Source organism: Tyto alba, unplaced genomic scaffold (assembly GCF_018691265.1).
Source record: "Tyto alba isolate M040663 unplaced genomic scaffold, T.alba_DEE_v4.0 Super-Scaffold_13, whole genome shotgun sequence".
NCBI classification, from domain to species: Eukaryota; Metazoa; Chordata; class Aves; order Strigiformes; family Tytonidae; genus Tyto; species Tyto alba.
The window spans coordinates 45,640,105-45,663,273 of record NW_024881275.1 but is presented as its reverse complement, the minus strand read 5'-3'; the positions used below and the strand labels follow the sequence as shown (position 1 = coordinate 45,663,273).

General features: G+C 42.7%; 1 protein-coding gene across 16 annotated transcripts in view; it reads right to left on the bottom strand.

The window, feature by feature from the left end:
- Positions 1 to 6,889: 6,889 nt before the first annotated feature.
- The window catches only part of NRG1 (neuregulin 1), a 419,616-nt gene continuing 403,336 nt past the window's right edge, over positions 6,890 to 23,169 (bottom strand). For 14 of the 16 annotated variants that reach the window (XM_032997903.2, XM_032997900.2, XM_032997904.2 and 11 more), the window contains 5 exons: positions 21,940 to 22,042; positions 18,479 to 18,605; positions 16,846 to 16,976; positions 16,130 to 16,333; positions 6,890 to 12,282 (listed from right to left, as the gene is read on the bottom strand). In XM_032997903.2, coding sequence (XP_032853794.1) covers positions 11,631 to 12,282; positions 16,130 to 16,333; positions 16,846 to 16,976; positions 18,479 to 18,605; positions 21,940 to 22,042 — 1,217 coding nt within the window. In that variant the 3' untranslated portion in view covers positions 6,890 to 11,630. Of the gene's footprint in view, positions 12,283 to 16,125; positions 16,334 to 16,845; positions 16,977 to 18,478; positions 18,606 to 21,939; positions 22,043 to 23,169 lie in introns of those variants that run through there. The other 2 variants (XM_042787797.1, XM_042787804.1) reach the window with 2 other exon arrangements.

The window sequence follows — 23,169 nt, the reverse complement described above, 5'->3', positions numbered from 1 at the left end:
TTTGCCCAACTACTTTGGAGCTTTTGTGCTTGCCAAGCCCCTCCTGTAGAATCTGACCTGAGGCATTTCTCCCGTTTAACACAGTAGTGGAAAAGCCTGTTCCAGAGATCCAGCATTCAGCATTCAGTGTAGACCACATGGATCATTTTGTACTTGGACTGCATGAGTCAGATATCTTGTGGAGAGGGATGGTGGGTAATTCACTAGTTTGAGTACAAGAGTGGGAGTTAGGACCCCCATGTTTAGTCATAGAGATAGCTTAGCAATTGCTGGAAATGTCAGCTGTTAAACACAGTCCCACTGTTCACATAAGCATAACCAAACTGGTAGATCAGTGTTAACTACCACAGCAGAGAGCTTGATCTGCACTTCAATACCTTTGCAGAAGCCCAGTTAAGTAGCGATGTGGCCAGTGCCTGCTTGGCTCTGTGCTGTCACTGCTACTTTGCTATCAGCAGCAAAGGGGATGTCCTCTCCCCTTAGAGGGATTCCAGCTTGCAAAGTCTTGGGGACTCTCACAGAGAGCTCAGACCTTTTAGAGTTGCTGAGTACTCCAGGAGAGTTTACATTTGGATGAATTCAGTTACATGCTTTAGGCAAAATCTTGCACGCAGTGTCTAACTGTAAAGGGCTAAGACAAAGGATTTTTGTCTCACCATTGCCTGGTTAGTGTTTGCTCTGTCTATGTGTTCTGGATGGCCTTGGTGAAGCAGAATGTCTGCCTCCCTGGAAGATAAGTGACACCTGACTGGCCTTGATAAGAGATTTTCGCCTCCTATCTTTGAGCAGTCATCACGACCACGGCATAATCAGCAAAACTGCAACTGGACGCTCAGCACCTACAAGTTTGAAGGCCACGGCATTCAGAGAGGGGACCTGATGACTGACAACCCGCTAAAAAAGTGATACTTCACTGATAGGTGCATGAGCTCCCAAGCCTATGTGATGGACATGCTGTTGTCTTCACTACTGAAATTAAGCAAGACTGCTGGAAAGCAACCGTAAATCTTACCACCAGAACTGTATAAAACATATACAAGACAAGCAAGAGCAGAGCTCTCCCCACTGAAGAAGAGGATCAACAGGATGCTGTTGGATCCATGTTGGTGACTATCTCTTGCTTTTCTTAAGACAATCTTTGCATTTTTCCCACTTTTCCTATTGTTTCTCTTCTCTCTTTTTGTAAATAATAAACTGAATTAGCCTTTGATTTTCAACATTTGACCTTGTTTGTGTCTTAATCTTTCTTCGGGTGTTTTTGACCTTTACATCCTCCCTTCCATATTTTTGGAACAGGACAATAACATCCAGCAATTTCTTGACACATGGGTACAATGTTTATCTACAGGTAGATGGGAGAGCTGGTTACAGAACTACAGCCACTGGACACTCATGTTACTGCTTGGATGTACAAGGATTGTTGTCTCAACCTCAACCACAAAGCAATAGCAGTGCTTAAAACAGCTGCCCTCCTCTCCTGAAGGGCATGTGGTGCATTGCTGCCAGAAGCAAGCTGAGGCTCACTGGTGGTAGTGGGTGAGAGCGTTTGCTGTGGAAATGCTGTCTGTGCCCCAAGACTTTGGAGGACTCTAACCCAGTCTGCAGGCTGAAAGTTTCCATTGCACTTCATCATCTCAGCTCCCACCCACCACCCCTCCAAGAAATCAGGGAAAACATTTGCTCTTCAGTGCAAGAGATTGTTCAGCTTCAAAGTTACCCGATACCTCTGTTCTGAAGTAATTCTCACTACCATAGCTGTCATAGCACAGTAGTGACAGTGTCTGGTTTCAGGCCAACATATAGAAAGTCAAGCTGTGCATTTATTTCTTCTTCCTCCAGGCTGAAAGGAGCACTGCTGAGATCCTGGATATCCTCACTGGCTTCAGGAAGAAATCCCTGGATAGGTGTCTCGAAGCCAAAGGGTTCCCTGCCAGTCTAGGAGCACTTAACACCCCTGAAAGCAAGTTGCAGCCAAGAACGTCTGACCTTTGGAACCTCCACACATGCCTAGTGCAGTGCACTCAGATGTCCACCTTATTAGACCAGTGCTCTGAATACTTTTGGAGCTCCCAGGGCATCCAGGTCTGTGGGTGCCACTCCTTAACTCAAAGGGGGTTTGAGCCTTTTCTCTGAAGTTTAACATCACCACATTCTTCAGAAAATATGGCACATTTCCCATCATCTCAGTTTGTGATTAATAATACCTTGTTCGGTGAGTGTAACAAAGCTAAATATGGGCTTGATGGCAAAGTTGTTTATCTTCTATGCACTATGTGCTGACATTGATGATGTCATCCTGGTGAAATACCGAAGAAAGACCAGCAAACATGCTGTTCTCCTGCAGCTGAGAACCTACTGTGGTCATGAAGGGACCAAGCTGAGAGCTGTTCTGCTGCTGAGACAGTAGAACACTTGTCAGTCAAATGAAATTGTAAGGCAACAAGTGAAGTTTACTAAAAATACCATGATGGCCACATATGAATCCCTAGAATGGCAATCTTAACTAATTATGAGAGGCACAGAAATACTTAGTCTCTGGAATATATCAGGCAGCCATATAAAGGGAAGAACTAAGAGTGGAATTACCATGAAGACCATCCCGTTTCCTGAACTTTGGGTTACCTGGACTTTTAATCTGTTACCTGGACTTTGGTAAATCACAATTTTGTCTTTAGATTTGGTAAAGCTGTTTGTAACAGGCCATGTAAGTCCTATTTGAAGGAAGTTGGCACTTGGAAATGAAAGTAATAAGGACTGAAGTATAAGAGTTCCTTTCTGTTATTTCATTGATGTGACCTACAAGGTGTGATTTAGTACCATGACAACTGAACTGCTGATTATAAAACAGACAGAAGATAGCTGTGGTCTGCAAGTTCTTGTCTGAAGTTTTATTACTTTGAGTTTTACTTCATAATCATTAGCTGTGATGATAAATATTCTATGTTTTAGTTGAATATGATAAGATGGTGTGTGCAGATGCTGACGTTAGAAATACAGGGCGTTTTTTTAATGATTAAAATGGTTCATGTATCACTAGGATTGTATTACTTTGTTTTCTAGAGCTTTTACTAGGGGCTGATTTTAAAACTGGATGCTGAATTGCAGGTTCCTGAATTCAGACTGTAGCATTCATGTAAGTGGCCTTTATTTTCTATAGGTTTGGATTATTGCCTTCACGGCCCTGGTAGTTCCCACTGCTCTTTCCAGGAATGATGTTGCAGGTGCAGGTATCAGTATCCTCATATATATTCAGCAGATTACTGTCAGTTTCTGTGGAGGATCTGACTCACCTCACACTCAGCTTTGGGGCCTTTAGGGTGCAAAGGTGTAGCACAAGATAGGAACCTCCAGAGAACCAGAATATGGGATGGGAATTGTTCTTTGGAGATTCTTTTCCTTCGGCACATGTGGATCCAGGACCCATCACTTCTTCAGTGACTCTCCTTCCGTTTGGGATGAATCTTTTGTGTCTAATGATTTCAATTAAATGAGAGACACATTGCCACCCTTGACCCTAGTCCGAATTCCATCAGTCCTCCACCTTGTCAATCCCTTCTCGGTTGTGGCCCTGTGAAGGCTACTCTGCAAGCTGTGATCCAGCCTGTAAAATTGAGGAAGCAAGAAGCATTCCCTTTCATCTGTTTACAGCAGTACAGGTCAAACACCACACTCATTTTGTCCTCTCTGTTGTGCAAAAGGTATTTCCTCTTGGATGCAGGCAATTTTGCAGCTGCTGAATGGCCTTGTTGAGGCATTTTTTTCTTTTCTGTCACTGAATATGCACTTAACATCAGGAAATCATTACAGCAAATTGGGAAACTGTATGTGTGTGTATGCATAGTGAACACATCATCCAATTGTCTTCAGTAATGTGCAGGGTAAGTTAAAATACCTCCCACACAATATTTGGCTTCTGAAGCTTGGTTCCAAACTGGCCATTACCAGAGTAATGATTTAATCAGTTGTTAACAGTCACTGTACTCCCTACCAACTGATGAGCATGTAACCTTTCAATGACTCTCTCGCCACCTCCTCTGTTGCTGTCATTAGAAGACCTGGCCCTACTGCAAAGGGTTTCTATTCACTGCTGCCAAGGTTCCTCTCTCCTGAGTTCCCAGGGCATCTCATCCATTGCAGGGAAATCTCTTGCTATCCCCATGGGGAAGAAACAAAATGGAAACCTCAGCAGCTGCCATTTATGTTAGAAGTCCAGCTTTCAACTACAGCTAATGCTAGGTTACCTCCTGGACCTAAAGTCTTAGAGAGTGAGGTCTAACTTTCAAGGGGAATCCATTCTGTTCATACTGATGGCTTTGTCTTAGGCTGAGACAGCCTGTGTAATGCTCAGAAACAGCAGAGTTCTAAATAACTCCTTGTGGAGAGAGCCATACTATCCACAAGTCCATTGACATGGCATCCTTCCTGGATGTGCATGGGCCTGATCATGTTCCACCTCTTCCTTGCTGGGAGAGTTGGAACTTTCCTTAAGTCTTTGTTTTGATGAGTAGAAATGGGGACATAAAGAACATACCAGTGATTTGTGACCTTTTTTCTGCCACCCTTAGTTTGGAGACATGGAGAATAATTTTGCAATCAGTGTATCTTCTCTAATAAGGGCTAATTTGTAATGACTCTAGCAAAAGGTCATAGCACCAGGTAGAAGGAACACTCAGATCAAAAATCCCCAAGGCTCTGTGTCTTTTTTTCTGAATGGTACCATGAGATTTAGCCCTGAAGGATTCCCAGTGTCATTGCTAAGGGTCTGTTGTCATCAAAGAAGAGTTCTCAGGCTCATCACCTGAGCTCAGGCCATGTTGCTTTGCTTAGAATACAGAGGTACATCAACTAGCTGAAACATCTCAAGGCATTTGATATAGTTTTCTTCCCATCAGCTTTAGTTGAGACAGAACTACCTTGGGGAATGCATCATCCAAATCATGTGTTCATAACTGGGTAGAGTTGGCATGCTAAGAGCTTACCCAGCTATGGGCTGCAGAAATGAGGAGAAAGGTTTGCTTGTTTTTCCTGCAGTGTTCCCTGAGGCCATCTGCTTCCAGACCTTGTGGAGAAGTGCAGAGGCAGGAGTCTGACACAGGGCGACAACAGGATAAAGACAGCATGGAGTGACAAACAATGTTTTTGTAAGAACAACCATTTGGGACACACAAGGACGTGTTCCCTAAAGCACTCTGGTCTGCGTCAAATGTGACATGAGGTCCTTAATCCTGTTGACTCTGAGTGGTTCTTATGGTACTCTCCACCCAAGAAAGGCCATTGTGGAGGAGGAGGCCTGAGGAGGAGACTGGTTTCTCAGAGCAATCCATTCCCATTTCAACACAGCCTGCAATGGAAGATAAGAGGAGCATCTTCCTTTCCTCAGTAGTGGTCCTGTGCAAGGGGATGCTGGCTTGGTCTTGGTCTCAGGTGTCAAGGCCCTACCCAACTAAGATGTTCAGGTGAGGCAAATAGCCTGAGCAGTCAGACTCCTGGCTACAGGTTCCCTCTACTTGCAATGGCAAGACAGGGAAGTTGTCAGAGGAGAAATTAACCTGTCCTGAGGTCTCACTGGCCCACCAGGTCTTTACACTCTGTGTTGAGACTAGGGGAGGGAGGGTGACAGAAAACCCACACCCTCCCTTTCTTTATCCCTTCCTCCCTCCCTCCCTCTCTCCATCCCTCCATAATCCTTCCATTCCTCCATCCCTCCTCAGTTTGGCATCTAGTACCTATAGGTAGGTGGAAGGAATCTGACCTACACCTTTCCACCAGGCCTGAGAACAAATGGACATGAAATGCACCCAAGACGTCTTTGCTGCATTCTTCCCTCCTTTGCTCACTCCTAGCTTTCCTCCTCTTATTCAATGCCTGTCAATAGCAAATGACTTTACATACTAATATCATGTAAGGACGGCCAGATCAGAAATCTGCCCTGCCCTCTCTCCAAGAGTAGTAGATAGGTGGAGAAGGGTAAGAGCAAAGCAAGTATACATATTTCAACTTTATACAACCAAAACATGTTTTCAGATCAGATATTTCTTACACCTGGTGGGGGTTCCATGGATTTAATAATTCTTATTGGATTGCTAAAATCTGGACACCCCTTGAGCCCATGGAAACTTTTACCATCCACAACCTCTTGCATCAAGTGGTTCTCAAAGTTCCCTACACCTCACATGAAGAGCCACACATTTATGAATACAGTGCCCAGTAGTTTTGATTCATAACTCATTGTCTTGCATTGGTGGAGGTACTGAACAGCCAGTCCTTTCCTACCCTCTACAAGATAATTATGTATCCACAGACCTTTGTGACCCCTCAGCTGCCCTTTCTTCCAGACTGATGAGACCTAGCTTACTCAGTGCCCCCCAGAATACAGTGGCTCCAGGCATTTGTTCACCCATGTTGCCATCTAAACCATTCCACATTATACTATTTCTATTCTGAGACAAGAAGACCAGGACCACTCATTGTATTTAAGATCTGCACAAATCACGAATTTTTACAGTGGCATGGTGATGTCATCTAGTAATTTCTAGTATCTGATTTACTTTATTGACTGTTACCGAGCAATGAGGTGACATTTTTGTAGAACAGGCTCTCACAGCCCCAAGACTGTGTCATTTCTGCTCCACCCCACTAACCCCCATTCACCTTGAGTAGTAATGGTCAGGTTAAAGCTAATAATTCTAATTTAAGAAACTAAAAATGTTCTACTTAGGAACAAGAGTGTCTGGCAGAGACCTCCATAGAGATGAGTCAGAAAACTCAGGAAACAGTGTTTCACAAAGACAGAACAAGACCTTTACAACAATGTTTGGATCCAGAAAGATGGTGGCTAGTGACCTGACACAGTCTGCTGAGCAGCTGGGCCAGTACAACACATAAACAATTTAATCCAGCACCTCTTTTACTGAAAATGAATAACAAAAACTTAATAAATCAACAATTACTTATTGCTGTATTTGGGATAATAAATTCTTTAGTTTATCAGTAGCTTGTGGCTTCCACAGCATGTTCTTTGAACAGTTTGCCTTTCAGTTACATCCCCTTTCTCTCCTGAACAATAAATTAGCATTCATTTTTCTTTTAAAGGAAAAGAGGGGAAAAAGAGGATATATTACAATTTTTTCAAAGCAAAAAGAAAAATGCAACATATTTTTGACATATATCTTAAAATAATATGAGGATAACTTTCTCTGCGTGTTAGATGCCTATGCATAAATAACAAAGGACGTTATGTTATTTACAGTGTTACACAATAAACTAAGAGAGTCTTATTTAACACATAACCCATAAGGACAGTAAATGATGAAAACATCCAAGTATGTACAAGATGTATTTACAGTAGAATAGAGAATTACAAATGATGATAATTGGCCATGTTCTTTGTCTGCCCTTCTCTGCAGCATTTCATAGGTGTTTTTTTTGTTTCTTACTAGAAGTAAGTCCCAGCTGATATTAAGTAGCCACACTGCAGGGCCAAGAAGTGTTCAACAGGTTGACAAGTGTGTCCTTTGTGGGGACACAAGTTTGCTATCCTGGGTCCTCAGGATACTTCTTGCAATGTGTGTGGGAAAAGCAGGGAGATGCAGCGTTGTTGTTTTGGAGGACTGGAAAGAGGAGGAACTTTCCTGTTTCCCTGATAAAGGCAGTGATTGATCTTTTAAACCTGGGGGTGTTGTGGTGGCTCAAGTGAGGAAGGGAATAGCTGGGCCAAGAGGAGGGAGTATGTTTTTCTCTGTTACATGAGAACTTCTGTGGAGCTGTAACAATTTACACCAGCTGAACAGGCAGGCTGTACCAGGTTGTGCACAACATATTCCAGCTATACACCCCTGAAGGAAGCCTTTTATCCTGGAATAATTCCTGCATATAAACACATGCACAGGGAAAACTGAAGGTTCAAGTTAAATGACATGGAAAGAAACCACTCTGCCACCACTGGAACATTTCCCTTATCTTCAAAGTATGTTTCTCCTTGCCATGACTTTCAGTCAAAAGCTGGCAAGGGTTACACAGTGATGGCTTGAGGGTGCTGGAACTGCCTAGCTCAGAGGTCTGGGTAATGAACTGAACATCCCTAACAGGGGAGCTGGCCTTTTCTGTAGGCACTTGCTGGCTCTGCTCCATGCTGTTGCAGTCTCCAGCCCCTTGGCCAGCAGGAGCTGGCTGCAGCCTGCCAGCAGAACCTGTGGCCATGTATACTTGCTAACGTTGTAGTGTGGATTTGACTGATGTGGAGTACCCTCACAGTGTGCTAAAAGCAAGTCCAGAGGTGAGGGGCTGCATCCTGCTCCTGCTTCTGTGAGTGCCAAGCCAGGGCTACTCCCATAACTCGCTGTTGCATGAATTGTGCTGTAAGGCTGGGTTCTCCCCAAAGACCTAAGGGCTTAGGCAGCCATATCCCCAATTGTATTTTCTTGTTCTTAGGTCCATGTGAAGTCCCCAGCCTAATTTCATGCTTTTCCTATAACACACTACTATATGTACCAAGTAAAGGAGGAGCAGGGACTGCATACCACTTTGACTTTGAGGCACTGCAACAGAAGAGGTGTGACATTTTCCCCTAGACCCACACCAAATAAATCTCACATGTACAGCTCCCAAGCATGCAACTGCTCCTTTGTTTTATACTGGCCTTCTATAATAACAGTGTTAGTCGCCAAATAATTTACTCTACTTCAAGACAAGTTCCCTTTCCTTCCTAATTAATCTGTCTGGGCTATCACAGACACTTCCATGAGAGCTGGCCTTGTGGGTGGTCTATACTGGAGGACATTATAAAAGGCCTCTGTTGTAATCTCTATTCTGCCACTCAACTGGGTGACTGTGGGGCAAATCTGTTCGTCTGCCATTTTTCTTCTGTCTTATCTGTCATATAAGATCTTTGCAGTATCAGACTCCTCACTGAAAGGACAGGTTTTCAAGTGCCTCTAGAAACTTAACAGTGCAAATCCTTTGGAAACTGGTGGTCTACATCTGGAAAGCCCACCTGGCCCTCTGTAGTACTGTGTTGCAGTAACTGGGGAGGTGGATGTTCTGCTGCATGGGATTGCAGATAAATAGGCATGACTATAAGGGTGAAAATGAGTGTACGGTATCTAGAATTTGTAGAGAGATTTTGTTTCTGTCTGCAAAGGCAAAGTGTGTTCAAGTACATGCCAGATAGGGAAAAAACAGCAAAGAGGACTTATGTCCAGATAGTATGTATTTGACAAACTTTGCCATCTCCCATAGACTTCTCAAATAAGCAGTGCTATTTCAGCTACCAGATAGCCCAAAACTCAAAACTGTGCTAGTTTCCTAGCCTTTTGATTCTGCTACCAGCATCCCATGTACAACTTTGTCATCATCTTCTTCCTATACTAAGGTTTGGGGTTCTTTTTTGTTTGTTTTGTTTTGTTTTGTTTCGTTGTTTTTGTTTGTTTGTTTGTTTGTTTTTTTGTTTGTTTTTTTGTTTGTTTGTTTGTTTGTTTGTTTTCTGATGTATCTGGTGGTCAGGTAGACTCATCCATGTTCTTGCTAATGTGATATGGTTCATTTATACAGTGAGTAACTCACTGATTTTCATCATGCTGATAAATAGCTTCATATACCAGACTTTGTTTTCATGTCTCAAATCAATACGACACCTTGTTCAGCAAAACTCTTAAGCGCATGCTTAACTTTATGCATGTGCTGGATGCGTTGATAGGAGTCTAGCACATGCTGAAGATAACTTTTGCTGGGATTAGCATAAGCATATGCTTGAACAATTTACTGAGTCGGGACTTTAGTTCCTTGGGTTTACATCTCACAAAATTTCCTTGACTCATTTCTCTTCATTTAACTGGGACCAGCATGTGGCCCAAAGGATGAGTGTAGTTTGGCTGAAATTCTTTTTCTCTTGGCATGGCTCTTATTTAAAGTCCAGTGATACCTGTAAAACATATGTTCTCATTTTCAGAATCCTTGGAGTCTAGGAAAAACATCTGTTTTCCACATCAGTCCTGAGTCTATGCAGTGCCAACTGAACACACAACAAAAATCAAAAGGAGAGAAGAGGCAGAGTGACCCTGACTAAACTGATAGGAATTCAGTGCAAAAGAGGCCGTTTGCTTCTGTCTGAACGGATGCAACCACTCCAGCACTGACAGCATGCTTGTTCATTACTAGTCAAAGACTTCAACACCAGAACTGGCTATATAAACACTGATATCAAATAGCCACGCACATGACAGCTGTAACTCACATGGTGTGCTTGCCTTCATAAATGGGCTTTGCATTGCCTTTGCCTCTCTCACCCCAAATAATGGGGTCAATAAAGGCAAGTAGAAATGAACTCCATACTTCTGCTGTGTCCTTCCTACTTTCCTATACTTTTTAACCATTTAGCAAATCAGTTCTTCCCTGAAAGTCATTTTTGTATCCAAGAGTAACCCTTACTCCAACAGCAATTCTAACAAGGTATTGCTAGAAGCTTGTCAGGGTTCTTTCTGAGGAGAAGAAAGAGGAGAAAATTGAGAAACAAAAGGATAAATCATCTATCTGAAATCAACATTAAAGAATAGAGGTGAAAACTGATTGCACTTTTATTACTGGAATTTGTTTTCCAGCTAGATCTCTTCCTTGCTCAGTTACAGATATCTGCTATTATATTTGCCCCATTCATTGAAACTAATATAATTTTTTTTTCTTTTTTTTTTTCTTTTTTTTTTTTTTTTCTTTTTTTATTAGATTATTGGGTTCAAAGCCTCAGCTAACCTAAACCCATTCTCTAAGGGATAACTAGAACAATTAACATCTGGAAAGTAATGAAATGTCAGCTTCTAGTGATTACAAGCTGACCTCTGATTAATAATATATTTGGTTTAAAATCACAGTAGTACTTTTTTTCTATAAGTAACATTATTTAATGCAGTTTGGCTTATTTTTTTGTTTCTTTTTTTTTTGTTTTTGTGTGTTTTTTTTTTTTTTTTTTTTTTTTTTGTTATCCAGCTGTAATTAATAGTAGCATGCTGTTGGATCTACTATTATCCCAGTGCTCAAAGAAGCAAACCTTTTGGCTGGCAGAGAGCAGACAAAACTCATTTCATATACGGAAAGCAAATAAAACTTCTTATAGAAGAAACGTTTTTTTGTTGTTTTTTCAGCTTTTTTTCTTTTTTCTCTTTTCTTTTCTGTGTGTGTGTGTTTTTCTCATGGGGTGGGTATGGTGGGAGTGCCATTACAGGGCTTTTTGATCTGGGGATTCTACAACAAGCGACCAGAGGGACTTCTGCAATTCTTGCAAATCATATATCCAGTCATTATAATGCAGTGCACAAAAAAGCCAGGACAATTGAGGGCTAGAAGGTTTTGCAAAATACTATGGGACAGTCATCATTGTAACTGTACAAAACTTGCTCTCAACGTAACATAACATAAAGGCACCATTGATATCTTTCCCCATTTTTGAAATACTGTAAAAAATTGCTACATATGGCACATAACACATTTGTACATACGTATATTTAATTTATAAAAGTTTTTTTTCCTCTCCTGTTTTCTATCAGCGGAATTGCTAAAATAAAATAAATTGTTTAATTTAAAGGTGGAATACTTCATTATATAAAATAAAGTTTTACATGTGAATCTATGTGTTTTATGTTTTATACAGCAATAGGGTCTTGGTTAGCTATCACACTGGACAACCTTGCTTGCAATTCTTCTGGTGTGGAGAAACGATTCGCTGGGTTAGTCCTGCTTTCAGTCAGCCGGTAGGTAGCAGATGGTTCCAGACTAGTTGCCACAGGATTCGGTATGCTCAGGAATGGTGTATCCTCGCCTATTCTTTCATCTTCGGTTTCGGTCTCAGAGCTGCTGCTCTCAGAGCTCGTGTCGGAGTCCACTTCCACCCTGCTGGAAATGAGGCCATTAGGCTTTGTTCTTTTGACCCTCCGGCTGTTGGTGAGTTTCTTTGGAGATTCCTGTGCTGGTTCATACTCCTGCGTGGTCTCGTACTCCTCATCCTCCACTATCCGCAGAGGACTTGGCGGCAGGCTGTTGCTCTCATGGGCAGCATTGTGGTGGAAGGAGTTGAACTGCTGAAGGTGGTGGTCATACTTCTCACGTAGCTGTGGTGGGGTCACCAGGAGCAGCGGTCGCTCCTCTTCTATGAAGGGACTCACCGCCACTGAGGGGACGGAGACGGTCAAGCTAGAAGCCGGTGGTGACATTTTGGAGGGGTGGGACTTGGGAGAAGTCGGAGTGTGGAAATCGACAGGGGACATGCGAGCTGGTGTGGTCATAGCTGAGACATACCTGAAGAAAAGAGATGGGGAAAGGTTGCGAACGCTGGAGGGGGGGTGACATGTGAACACAGCTGCTCACGTGCACTGGGAGGGAAAAGGCAGGGATCTCTTAAGGTCCCCAGCATCCTCACACAGGGCTACCAGGGAAACATTCCTGTTATTATTATTCCTATAAAATCACTGACTTCTGGGACTCTGGGCAAAAATGTTTGAGAGCAGGAGGAGCACAGCAAAGACCCCAGGTCTGTTGGCCTCAGAAGAGCTGTGGGGATGTAAATTATTTGCCAGAATAACCTCCTGGAATTAATCCAAGAATGGGATTCAGAGACTGGGGGGATGCCAGAAACAAAATGCATTTGCAAGTATTGTCTCAAAAGGAAAACGACTGCTGCACTTCTGGCAGGATTTGACCAGAACTTGGGGTATGCGCAGAGAGAAGAGAAAGGAAGGAAACTGAGGGACAGTTCTCTCGGGGATTCACCCTGTTCCAGCAACCAGACTGTCTCAGGCTAAGGAGGAAAGCAAAGTCTGGACAAAATCTAGAGCCAGATTCTGCTAATTTTAATCATTGAGGGCAGTCAGAGGAGGATTTGCAGCACTGTCCCAGCAGCTTTGTGCTGCTCCACTCCTTCTGTGCTAGTTACCCTGGCTGGTAGATCTTTCTGCAAAGAAACATGGAGTGTTATTTGTCCTTATGTGGGAACAAATGCTGACAGAGAGGACTGTCTGGCCTAGCGTTCATGATTACTCTGCAAAATTTGCATTTATTCCTTTATAAGTTTCTCTGGGAAGGATAACGGTCAAAGGTGATTTCTGAAAATGAAGCTTAGGTGCCAGTAGAGAGCTTGTCCCACAGGAAGAGGACAAAAAAATGTGAGACTTTCAGCTAGTTTGAATAAGTGAAGCTCCATGGGATGCTATGAGGTCATGGCAGATTCATGCCAGGTGAGGATCTGCCTGAAACCTCTTGATCAAAGGCAGAGTGCCCAGCATGATATTTTGTGTAGTTTGGATTTGCTTTTGTTTTTATCCTAAGCTCACCTGCCTGAATTTCATCTTTGTCCAACTTTAAAATCTTTCTCATCTCCATCTCTCATACAGGCCCATTGAGACAAGTTATGTGGCTATGACTGTTGAAGTTATTTAGTTTTCAGTAGTGATTTATTTATCTGAGTATGAAATTACCAAAATAAATCATAATCCAGCTTTCTTATCCAATCTATGACTTGGTTACACATTTTACACTTGATCAAAACAGAGTTATTGGACAAAAGAGAAACTGGGACAGATCCTGAATTAATGTGTAGTAGAGTACATCAGTTTTGGCAGAGGCATATTGATTTAAATCAAGTGAGGAGCAGAAGAAAGAAAAACAAAACTGGAGTTATGCATAGGAAATAACCAAGTCGGTTGCTAGTGTGAGCAGAGGGCAACTAATAGGTCTGTGCATTGGAGGAATGAAGTAATTCTTTATTTTTCCTTCCATGAGTGAGATTTTCAGCCCTTTCACATTTTTAAATAGTCATTTTCTGAAAGACCGAAGCCTTTCTACTTCCCCAGCTGGTACAGTGTTTGATGTACATCTTGTTGACACACTGGATTTTAGCCAAATTGGTTCAGTTAACGCACTACGTTAGTTAAATGTGTTCAGTGTACTGTGCATGCTTCCATCAGTGGCAAGTTACTCATACAGGGGTGCTGCGCATTCACGCATTACTGGTGTATTCCCCTACACCATAACGGGGCAGTGCTAACAAGCTTCTGTCCATGAGCTGAGGCACAGGAGCAGAGCACATGCAGCTCTAACCCATCCTGAAAGGAAGGTTGAAAGGCGATAGATTTATCCAGGTTCATGGCCAACAAGAGGTAAACCATGATGACTCAGTGAAAGCAGATCAGAGTGTATCCACGGCCAGTCAACAAGTATTAACTTGGTACATGCTGTCAACTTCATCATATAGTTTAGCCTTTTGTGCAGAGATGGTGTTTTGTTCTTCCCTCCTGTAAGATAGCTAAGGAGTTTAAAAAATATGGGTGCTTGAGCCCTCTGCTCATGTAAACAGGTGTCAGGGCATGGGGGCCAACAAAGGAATGGGGTAATGCAAAAGAAATCCTCATAATGCCTATGCAATTTATTTTCAAAATGGTGAAGTTGATGGAGGACTGGAGCGTGGAGGCAGCACAGCCTCGATCTACCAACTCACAGCACTACCACATTTGATGGCTTTAGGAAGTAATTCTTCAGCTTGTACATTCCTTTGTGTTGCAGAATAATTTTTAGTCACAAATAACTCTAATTTTCCCCTTTACATACACACATACATGAAATTCAACTCAGAAAAAATCTGCCACGTATTACCTGCTTGCTAAAAATAGATGGCACCTAATTTAATGCCCAGGGAACTATGTTTTGCATTCCAAATTCACAGTTGTTTCAGGCACAGGTTAGACCATCAATGCCTGGTGAATTATCACAGAAATGTTACTGCTTTTCACCTGTGGCATAATCTTCAAGAAACACAATAGCTGATGATTACGGCTATAGATCCTGATCCAGCAAAGCACTTAAGCACATGCTGAGCTCTACCCATGTGAGCAATCTCGCTGATTTCAAGGGGGCTACTTGCATGATTAAAAGTTAATCTTGTTGAAGTGCTCTGCTGGATTGGGGCCATTGCAGTTTATGTCTTGTGAGCCACATTTCTTGAAATTAAATTCTATGGTAAGTAACAGATAACTTTGTTATAAGAAGAGAGCCAGTTCACTATCCTTAGCGGTCCTACAGGCCTTGTTCAGAAATGTCTCAGTTGTGGTGCCTTACCCTGGTGCTAAGCAATTGTTTGTGTAGCAGAGGGAATACCACAGAAATGGCTTCTGCTGTACTTGCACATCCATTTTTCTGGAAACCACAATTTGTCTTCTATACAACTTGCTCTCCTTGGGGATTGCCTGGCTGTATTTTTGACATCATGGACATTCCATGAGATCAAAACCCTTGTGATTTCACAACACTCAGAAAATTGGTCCAGTAACCCTTTGTTTTCCTTTATTTCTGCCTCTGATTGTTGGAGCACAGCTCTCTTTTTAGTCTTGTTTTTTCTCAGTCTTTCTTTTGCTGCCCTGGGGCCATCCCATGCTCTTGAGGTAAAATCCTAACCTAAAGCTGAGAAGGCCTTTTCAGTGAAAATTTTCTTGCAACAGATGCACTTCAAGGTAGACCTTAGGTACTGATGAACCAGCCTTTTCAGAGAAAAAAATACTTTGTTGGAAAACTTCTGACTGGCTTTATTGCTAACTACTCCTGATTTAATAATGACCTGAGTTCTTCTGTTTTGCACTGTGTGTTCCTTGATTTTATTTAAAAAGCGTCAAGGGGAATTTTTGAAGGAGATAACAGGTTTAGATGCTGGAATTCCCCAGAAAGTAGGTGGCATCAGAATTCCTACAGTGCCTATGAGTCCTTAGTGCCCTTTTCCTGTGGATCAATACATTGCTTTCTCCCTATCTTTTGTGTCTCAAAAAATCCCTCAGTTTTCTCTCTTGCTTCTCCTAAGAAACTGATAATTAGGCAAAGATTTGTTTTTACTTTACAATGGAAATTTGACATATGACTTCATTGGAGCTTATTCAAATATGAACTGCTGGCTATTAGGAATAAATCCAGCAGAGGCAAGAAGGGAAGAAATGCTTTCGGTAGACTTCAAACTACTACCAAGCTTTCCACCTTTACGAATGAGGAGATGTACACCCTACATGAACAGCTGCACTGTTATGTTTCTTCCTGTGTTTCCAACCTTTGAGACCATCTGGGAATACCAGGCCTTTTCAGCTGAAAGCGATGAGGTGCTGTGTCCTACCTTTCACTGTGAGGAGAGTCTCGGTAGGAGTCAGGGGTCTCTCTCGCATGCCGGAGGAAGCTGTTGCCTTCCCGTGGCCCACTGATGCCATTGAGGCGGCCCCGAGGCCCTGCTGGGCTGGTGTGTCTGCTGTTCTCCATGGAGGAGCTTACGAGCACCGAGTGGCTTTCAGAGAGGATGCTTTCAGTGTGGACATTGCTCCAGCTGGAAAGCAGTAACCAGGAAAGGAGAATAAATGAGGAGAGTGTGAGAGGGTGCTTCAGTGGCAAATGCAAATGGGCAGAAGTTTAGACAGGGGAAAGGAAGCGCTCTGTTGCTGCTTGGGATGTGCAGGGTAACCTTCAGGTTGGTAACTGGGGCTGCGGTTTTGTGAATTTTATGAATCCACATGCATCAAGATGATTTTGCATGTGTGGATAAAAGGAGAGGGAAGGAAGGCTTTCCAGTCACCAGCACTGTCACTGATTTAGCAATCTGCATATATTAAAATTCACAGTAACAGTATTGGAATGCCATTCAGTCAATAAAGCTAATTGTAAATTCCTGGAAAGATAATTAGTTAGATGACATGGCATTAAATATGGTTAGTCTTAAAACAAAAACACTATGAAGGGAGCATAGATTTTTATGGGTTTGTTTTTTTTACACTTCTTTTTGGTTTTGCAATGGCAACAGTTCATATATTAGAGATGCTGTTTGCTTTTCCTCTCCAGTACCTGTGGCTGGGTGTCTGGGTGACTGTCATGGAGTGATGTGTTGTTGAGGTGTAGTGGCTCGTAGAAAATGAGGTCTCTGTTTCTCGTTCAATGACATGCTCACTGGAGATTACATTTTTTGAAACGTACTGCTGAAAAAAAAAAAACAAAAACGACAAACCTCAGGTTTACAAACTGTAATTCACAGCACATTTGCAGACATAATTTCCAATCCCTCCCCCTTCCCCACCAAGTCACAGTTTTTCACATGTGCCAAAGCACAACTTTGTCACTTAAATACAGGCAGAAATCACATTGACACACTTGAGCACATTCATTTATACCTCAGCATACATAATCCATCTAAACTCAAAGTAGGAGGAAACAAATGAGGAAATTAGCAAAGGTCTGCATCTCAACCAGGCTATAAACAACATACATATTTAACAAAGAAATGCAAAGTCCTCATGGATAGAGACCTGAAAAGACAGCCCCCCCTTTACTACCAGAAATATCAAAAATACTATTCTACCCATGTGAGAGACAGCAGCAATTAACAGTAGCAATTGCTCATAGCAGGATAACAATCTGGGCAGGAAATTGCTATTTTCAGTGCCCATGGATGCAGGACAAGGGCAGACCTATTCATCCAGGGATGATCTGCAGCATGGGTCAAAGTCTCCTGAGATGGGCCTGGAGGTGTGCAGTGCCCTCCTGCACAGCTTTCATCTGGAGCCCCCTCCAGTGCTGTCGCTGCTAGGAGTCTCCTTTCTCTTCAGTGGGGAATCCTGGTTTCCCCTCTCTTAACAATCTGACCGTGGATTTAGGTCTTTTGAGGGGAAATATTGGAAGGTGAGCTCTTCTGGAAATGTGTCTTGGCCTTCATCAAGGTCAGTGGGAGTGCTCCATTGACTTAACAGAGCCAGGGCTCACCCCTGCAATGATCTGTCATGAATATATACATTGATGATGGAGCAGGAGAGCAGGGATGGCTCAAGGAGGCAGGAAGCTGATGTTCCCTCTGGGCACCAGGCTTCCCTGGGAAAGGCAGGAGAGGAGGAAGTGGCTATAGGCAGGTTGAGCCCTGGCCTCTAAGGCCAAGGGGCTTGCCCGAGGGTTTAGTTGAAGAGTAACTCTTTGCTCTGCTCTGACAAATGGCTAGGGTATGCTGATGGAGTATCTGCCTGGCCCCATCTCCGCAGCCACTGCTACTGACCAGGTGAGATCTTCATTCAGACTTTTACCCCTGAGTTCATAATGTCACATTCCTGATCTGAGGGGGCTGTCCCTACTCACCAACCATCAGACCAAGGGCAGTAGGAAGAGCAAAATATGTGTTTGAAGAAATGGATCGCTACAGCACTTATCCTGGCTGTAGAGCAATTAGTATTTTTTTTTCTGAGGTGTTTTTTTTTTTTGCTTTTGGAGTTCTAGATCCTCAGACACAGCTGCAGCAAGTCCCAATTAACTGGTCATCTGCAGAAATATAGCTCATTTTATGGCATATTTTTTGCAAAGTCCCTAATTGTTTCTGGGTAGAGAAAGACAGGAGAATTCAGTCACCAGCTTGCAGCAGACAGATGTTTAAAAGCTGTGGGGCAAGCTTTGCCGTGGCACTGGCAGCCTAGGCTGAAACAGGGGCAGTAAAACCTACATTCACCAGCTGGACGTTATCCGGTGGCGGGTTGGGGTGGTGCGGCCCGTTGGCCATGTTCATCACATTGTTCCTTTCCGAGCGCAGGCTCTGCCGAAGGCGGTCGTGCAACTTTTTCCTCTGCTTCCTGTGCATGAAACATGGAAATTATTTTTATAGACAAAGGGAAAGCAGCTGCACCTTTCAGCATGTTGTTGATGATGATAATAATAACAATAATTAATATAACATCACTTTTTTCACTAGCACTTTCCCCACCACTGCAAGATCTCAGAGTAACTCTGAGATTGCAGGTCTAATTGCAGCTGGAGCTGTGGGGACCTGCAGAGGGGGAAGGATGTATGGGAACCCTTCCAGGAGTCAGCAGGCCACAGAGGGACGGGAAATAGTGCGAGAAAGGAGGAAGCCATTCCTAGGCCATGCTCTGTCTCAGGAGGAGCCCTTTTCTGCACTTGGAAGTGAGGGGGGAGAGATTTTAACCTGGCTGTCTTGACACTGTGGCCTCACTGTAGCCATAGCCACGTTCCTGACAGCCTGTTGGGTTACACTTCTCCATTCACCAGAGTGAGCTGAGGTGGCCTCAACTCGGGGCTTGCTGACAGCCATTGGAAAACATGGTGCGTGCTACGATCTTTGTGATATGGCATCTACACATTTTTTTTCATGGGATTTGTCCCCTACCTCAAGAGTGTACTCCAAGTACATAATGTTTTACAGAAGGTGAAGGATACAGAGGAAGCCCCAGAAATCCAAAGTGAGTGAATGTGTTAGGTATGACTGAGCTTGCAGCCATCCTGGCAGCTTTGGAAGGTTTTGTTACAGCAACATCAGATTAACTCTGGAACCTAGTGATTAGCAGGTGGAGGCCATGGTTGCTCATGCATTCAGTAGAATCATCCATCAACCACACATATTAATGGCATGGTCTCTGGCTGACTTGGATGCTCCTTCCCCAATTGCTAATCCTTCCAGCTCTCCTCAAGAGAACTTTTCAGGAGATCATTATAAGCTGTCAGTAACAAAACTTGCAGCATAGTAAAACCTGGTGCTGTGAAGTCCATGCAGAACACACTAAATAGAACACCAAGATAAATAAACAGAGAAAGAGCTATTCAATTTCAGACTTAATTTATCAATATTCCCCATTTTTGTCTGATTACACTGGAGAACTTCCACCATCCTGCCACAGAATCCAGGGAAACGAAGGAAGGATGCAGGCTCCAACACACTGTAGAGTGCATATGACCTTGGCTGTGGCAAAAGCTAAAATACACACAATTCCCTAAGCCGTATGCAGAAATGCAGATAGTTTTGGCAGGGTAAGGCACTGTAAAATATAACCATTTTCAATCCCAGCTTGAACTCCAGGGGTCTATTGCAAGCTTTACAAAATGAAGGGGGAAGGGAAAACAATAATTATGTTGAAGCTTTATAACCAGGGAAGCTTAGAGACAAAGAAAGCATGACTTGACACACTGCATTTTACATATTTTCTTTGTGTGTATGTGTCTGGGTAGTGGAAGATGTTTAATTTATGTCACTCCACATGAATGGTATAAGCAGATATGGTTGCTTTGAAAATGCTCCTGTCTCAGCAGGACACAGTCCCTGGTCCATGTGGACTTTGTGTTTGGAGGATAACCAGGCATCATCTTAGGACACACAGGTGGTTAAGGGTGATGGAGAGTGCAGTGCCAGGAGATATATGAGCAGCCACGCAAATACCTGTTTGGGCTGAGAAGCAACACAGACGAGGGTTTAACTTGATTTTACAGTACCCCTTCATGAGACCTTGGAGACCTTGGAAGCTAAGGACATCTTGAGCTGCCTGACATGGTAGGGAAAGTGGGCTCTAGAGGGAGTTGGAGCTCATCATCTATGGGTCTGAAATCCTGTCACATATTGCATGGGAATCTATCCCCAGGAAACTACATTACTTCCCACATTCAGTGATCAATGGGTTTGCATTTTGTATGCTTCCATGCGTGCTGTTTGTCCTCTAGTAAAAGGACACTAACTAAAAAAACAAATTACTCCAGGAAACTGAGAAGAAAGAATAATGGGAAAGCTAATGTGTACTTCACTTATTCTGAGAAGCCTTTCCATTAATGTAAATGACTTGCAAATAAAGCATGTCTGAATTAAGACTCAGTGTCAGAGCATACTGCCTTAGCATTTGACTAGCAGTATCTCTTGCAAGGAGACCAACAAAATCTAAGCCATTACATTTTATTTAGTATGTTCTCCTAACACCATTTCAGGATTTCCCCCACTTTCTGGGTTTACCCCTATTAGGAGGAAGAGCATGCAGGGAACACATCACAAATAGCAGTTTGGCATCACTGCTGCATTTGAAAGGCCATGAACATTTTGCTTCTGGATGGCAGTGATTTCTGATGTCTGGGACAAATCGTGACAAAGCTTGGAGACCCCTGATGGATTCTGGTTGCTCTTTATATGGAAAACTGTACTTCAGGACCCTGAATAAATCTTCATTGAAATTTCCATGAAATATTGAAAGATATTGTTTAGCTGCCCCAGCTTGCCAACTGTAATTTCTAAAAGCAGTAATTGATCTCATTCTTTATTACTGTTTCATTTGTTCCCCACTGACCACAGGCGCAAGGTTGTGGATGGGAGCAGCGTGTGTGTGTGTGTGTGTGTGTGTGTATGTGGCTGGACTCTCACTGAGGGATGCAAATGATTGCCCTCTTCCCTCCCTTTTAACACATCCATTATTGGTGGGGCTTACAAATAAAACCAACAACCCAACTGCCAATCAGGCCCTGCAACAGTAAATCAGGTTTATACAAATGTGGAAGATTTATGATATGGGTATTCTGTGTTTTGGTGGGGAGATTTATAAGAGCAGCCAGAAGTTTTGGCAGCACAAATCCTACTGATGTTCAGTGTAATTTATGGCCCAGAGTTCCTCATGCATGTTTGAGAGTCACCTCCAGTAATTTACAGAGACTTAGAGAATGCATTTAAGTGCCTACTTTTGCAGTGAGAACACTTTCACATTCAGTTCTTTGGCCTTTGGTGTTTAGTAACTTTTAGCACCATTAATCTTGCCTCAAGTACAAACAAACTAGGTTGATACCTAAAATTTACTGCTGAAGTCCAACATGATTCCAGTGTCAGGGTTTGTTCCTTTCCAGCTGGGGAGGCCAGCTGGAATGAGTGATAGACAACGATTTGCAAGTCAGTGAAGTTTGTTCAAGTCACATTTAAAGGGTGAGAAACCTTTCAGATACCTGTCTTATTTTTGCACTGTTGATAGACATGGAGACCTGCACCCATCTGGCCTGGACCAGAGCATCCTGGCCACAGGTTTGACTCTTCAGTTCAGCTCTGGAGAAACCCAGATACAACCTTATGCTCAGAGGAATAGAAGCTACAATCAGCTGGGAAGGCCCTGACCAGCAACCACAGATATAAAAAAGAAGAGAAAAGTTTACTTGGTTTTGCAGTAGGCCACCACACACATGATGCCAACTACTAGAAGAGCAATGCAAATGCCAGTTATGGTCAGCACCCGTTTCTGGTACAGTTCCTCAGCTTCTAGAAAGGGACAAAAACAGAGAAGGTCACAACATGGAGGATGGCTAGGCAAGGAGCACACAGTCAACAGCTGGCATGCTACAAACCACTGCACAGATTCACACAGCCACACCGAAACACAGCCACTGCACTTCAAGCAGACTCATTATTGACTGAAAGGAGAACAGGACTATATCATAAGCTCTTAACACAGTACTGGGGATGAATGAACACCTGTACAATTACAGTCAAAAGTAATATTTTTTTTTTAATTCAACAAGGATAATATCTAAGAAACAACTTTACAATTAACACTCAACATTTGCTGGAATTAAAAATGTAATGCACTAAGGTAATAACATGAATTTGCAAATGCTTTGGAAGTTTTACTCTGAAAAGACAGCTGGAATGAAGACCAATTTTACAGGCCTTATGAGAAATTTATTTACTTATTAACTTTTTTGGATTGTTTTTATATCCAATGTCCCCTTGCCCCCATGTCAATTTATATCTCAGTTGTCTTTACAGGAGAGATTTCAAGTATCTTTCTACATTTGAGACATGAGCTTGGCTTGTAATTATATCATCATCAATGGAAATGAAGACAGGTTTTGAGCTCTGCTCATAAAATTCAGACTCCTTCTCCAGTGCTCCTCCAAAACCAGAGCAATACCAACAACTAGCAGTGCCTTGTGTCAGAGAAATGTCTATTTGTGTCCAACAAAGGAATTACTCTAGCTAGAGTGGCAGCTTGCTCAGTGATGACAACTTGTTACAGATCTCATTTATTGGAGATATTTCATTATTATAAAGACATTAGTAGCACTGGTAATGTTTGGGTTGGAGCTACCCATGCATTCCAGGCTTGCTCATGCTTGGCAGAGAGCATCATTGTATGCTGGGCTGGGAAAACGTTTATGTAAGGACCATTGAAACAGAGGCGCATTCTGTGTTGACACTTTATGGATGTGCATTTGCATTCCTGCTTTTAGGACAAAAATGGGTGTCTAGTGTTTCTCAAGTCTTATTTTTGATTAAATAGACAGTCTAGAAAACTTGCCCTGGAGGATCCAGACTGGAGGGTGGCCTTAGGTCAGACTGCAATATTGACCACAGTCAGAGTACCAGCAGGTGATTAAAAATAAATG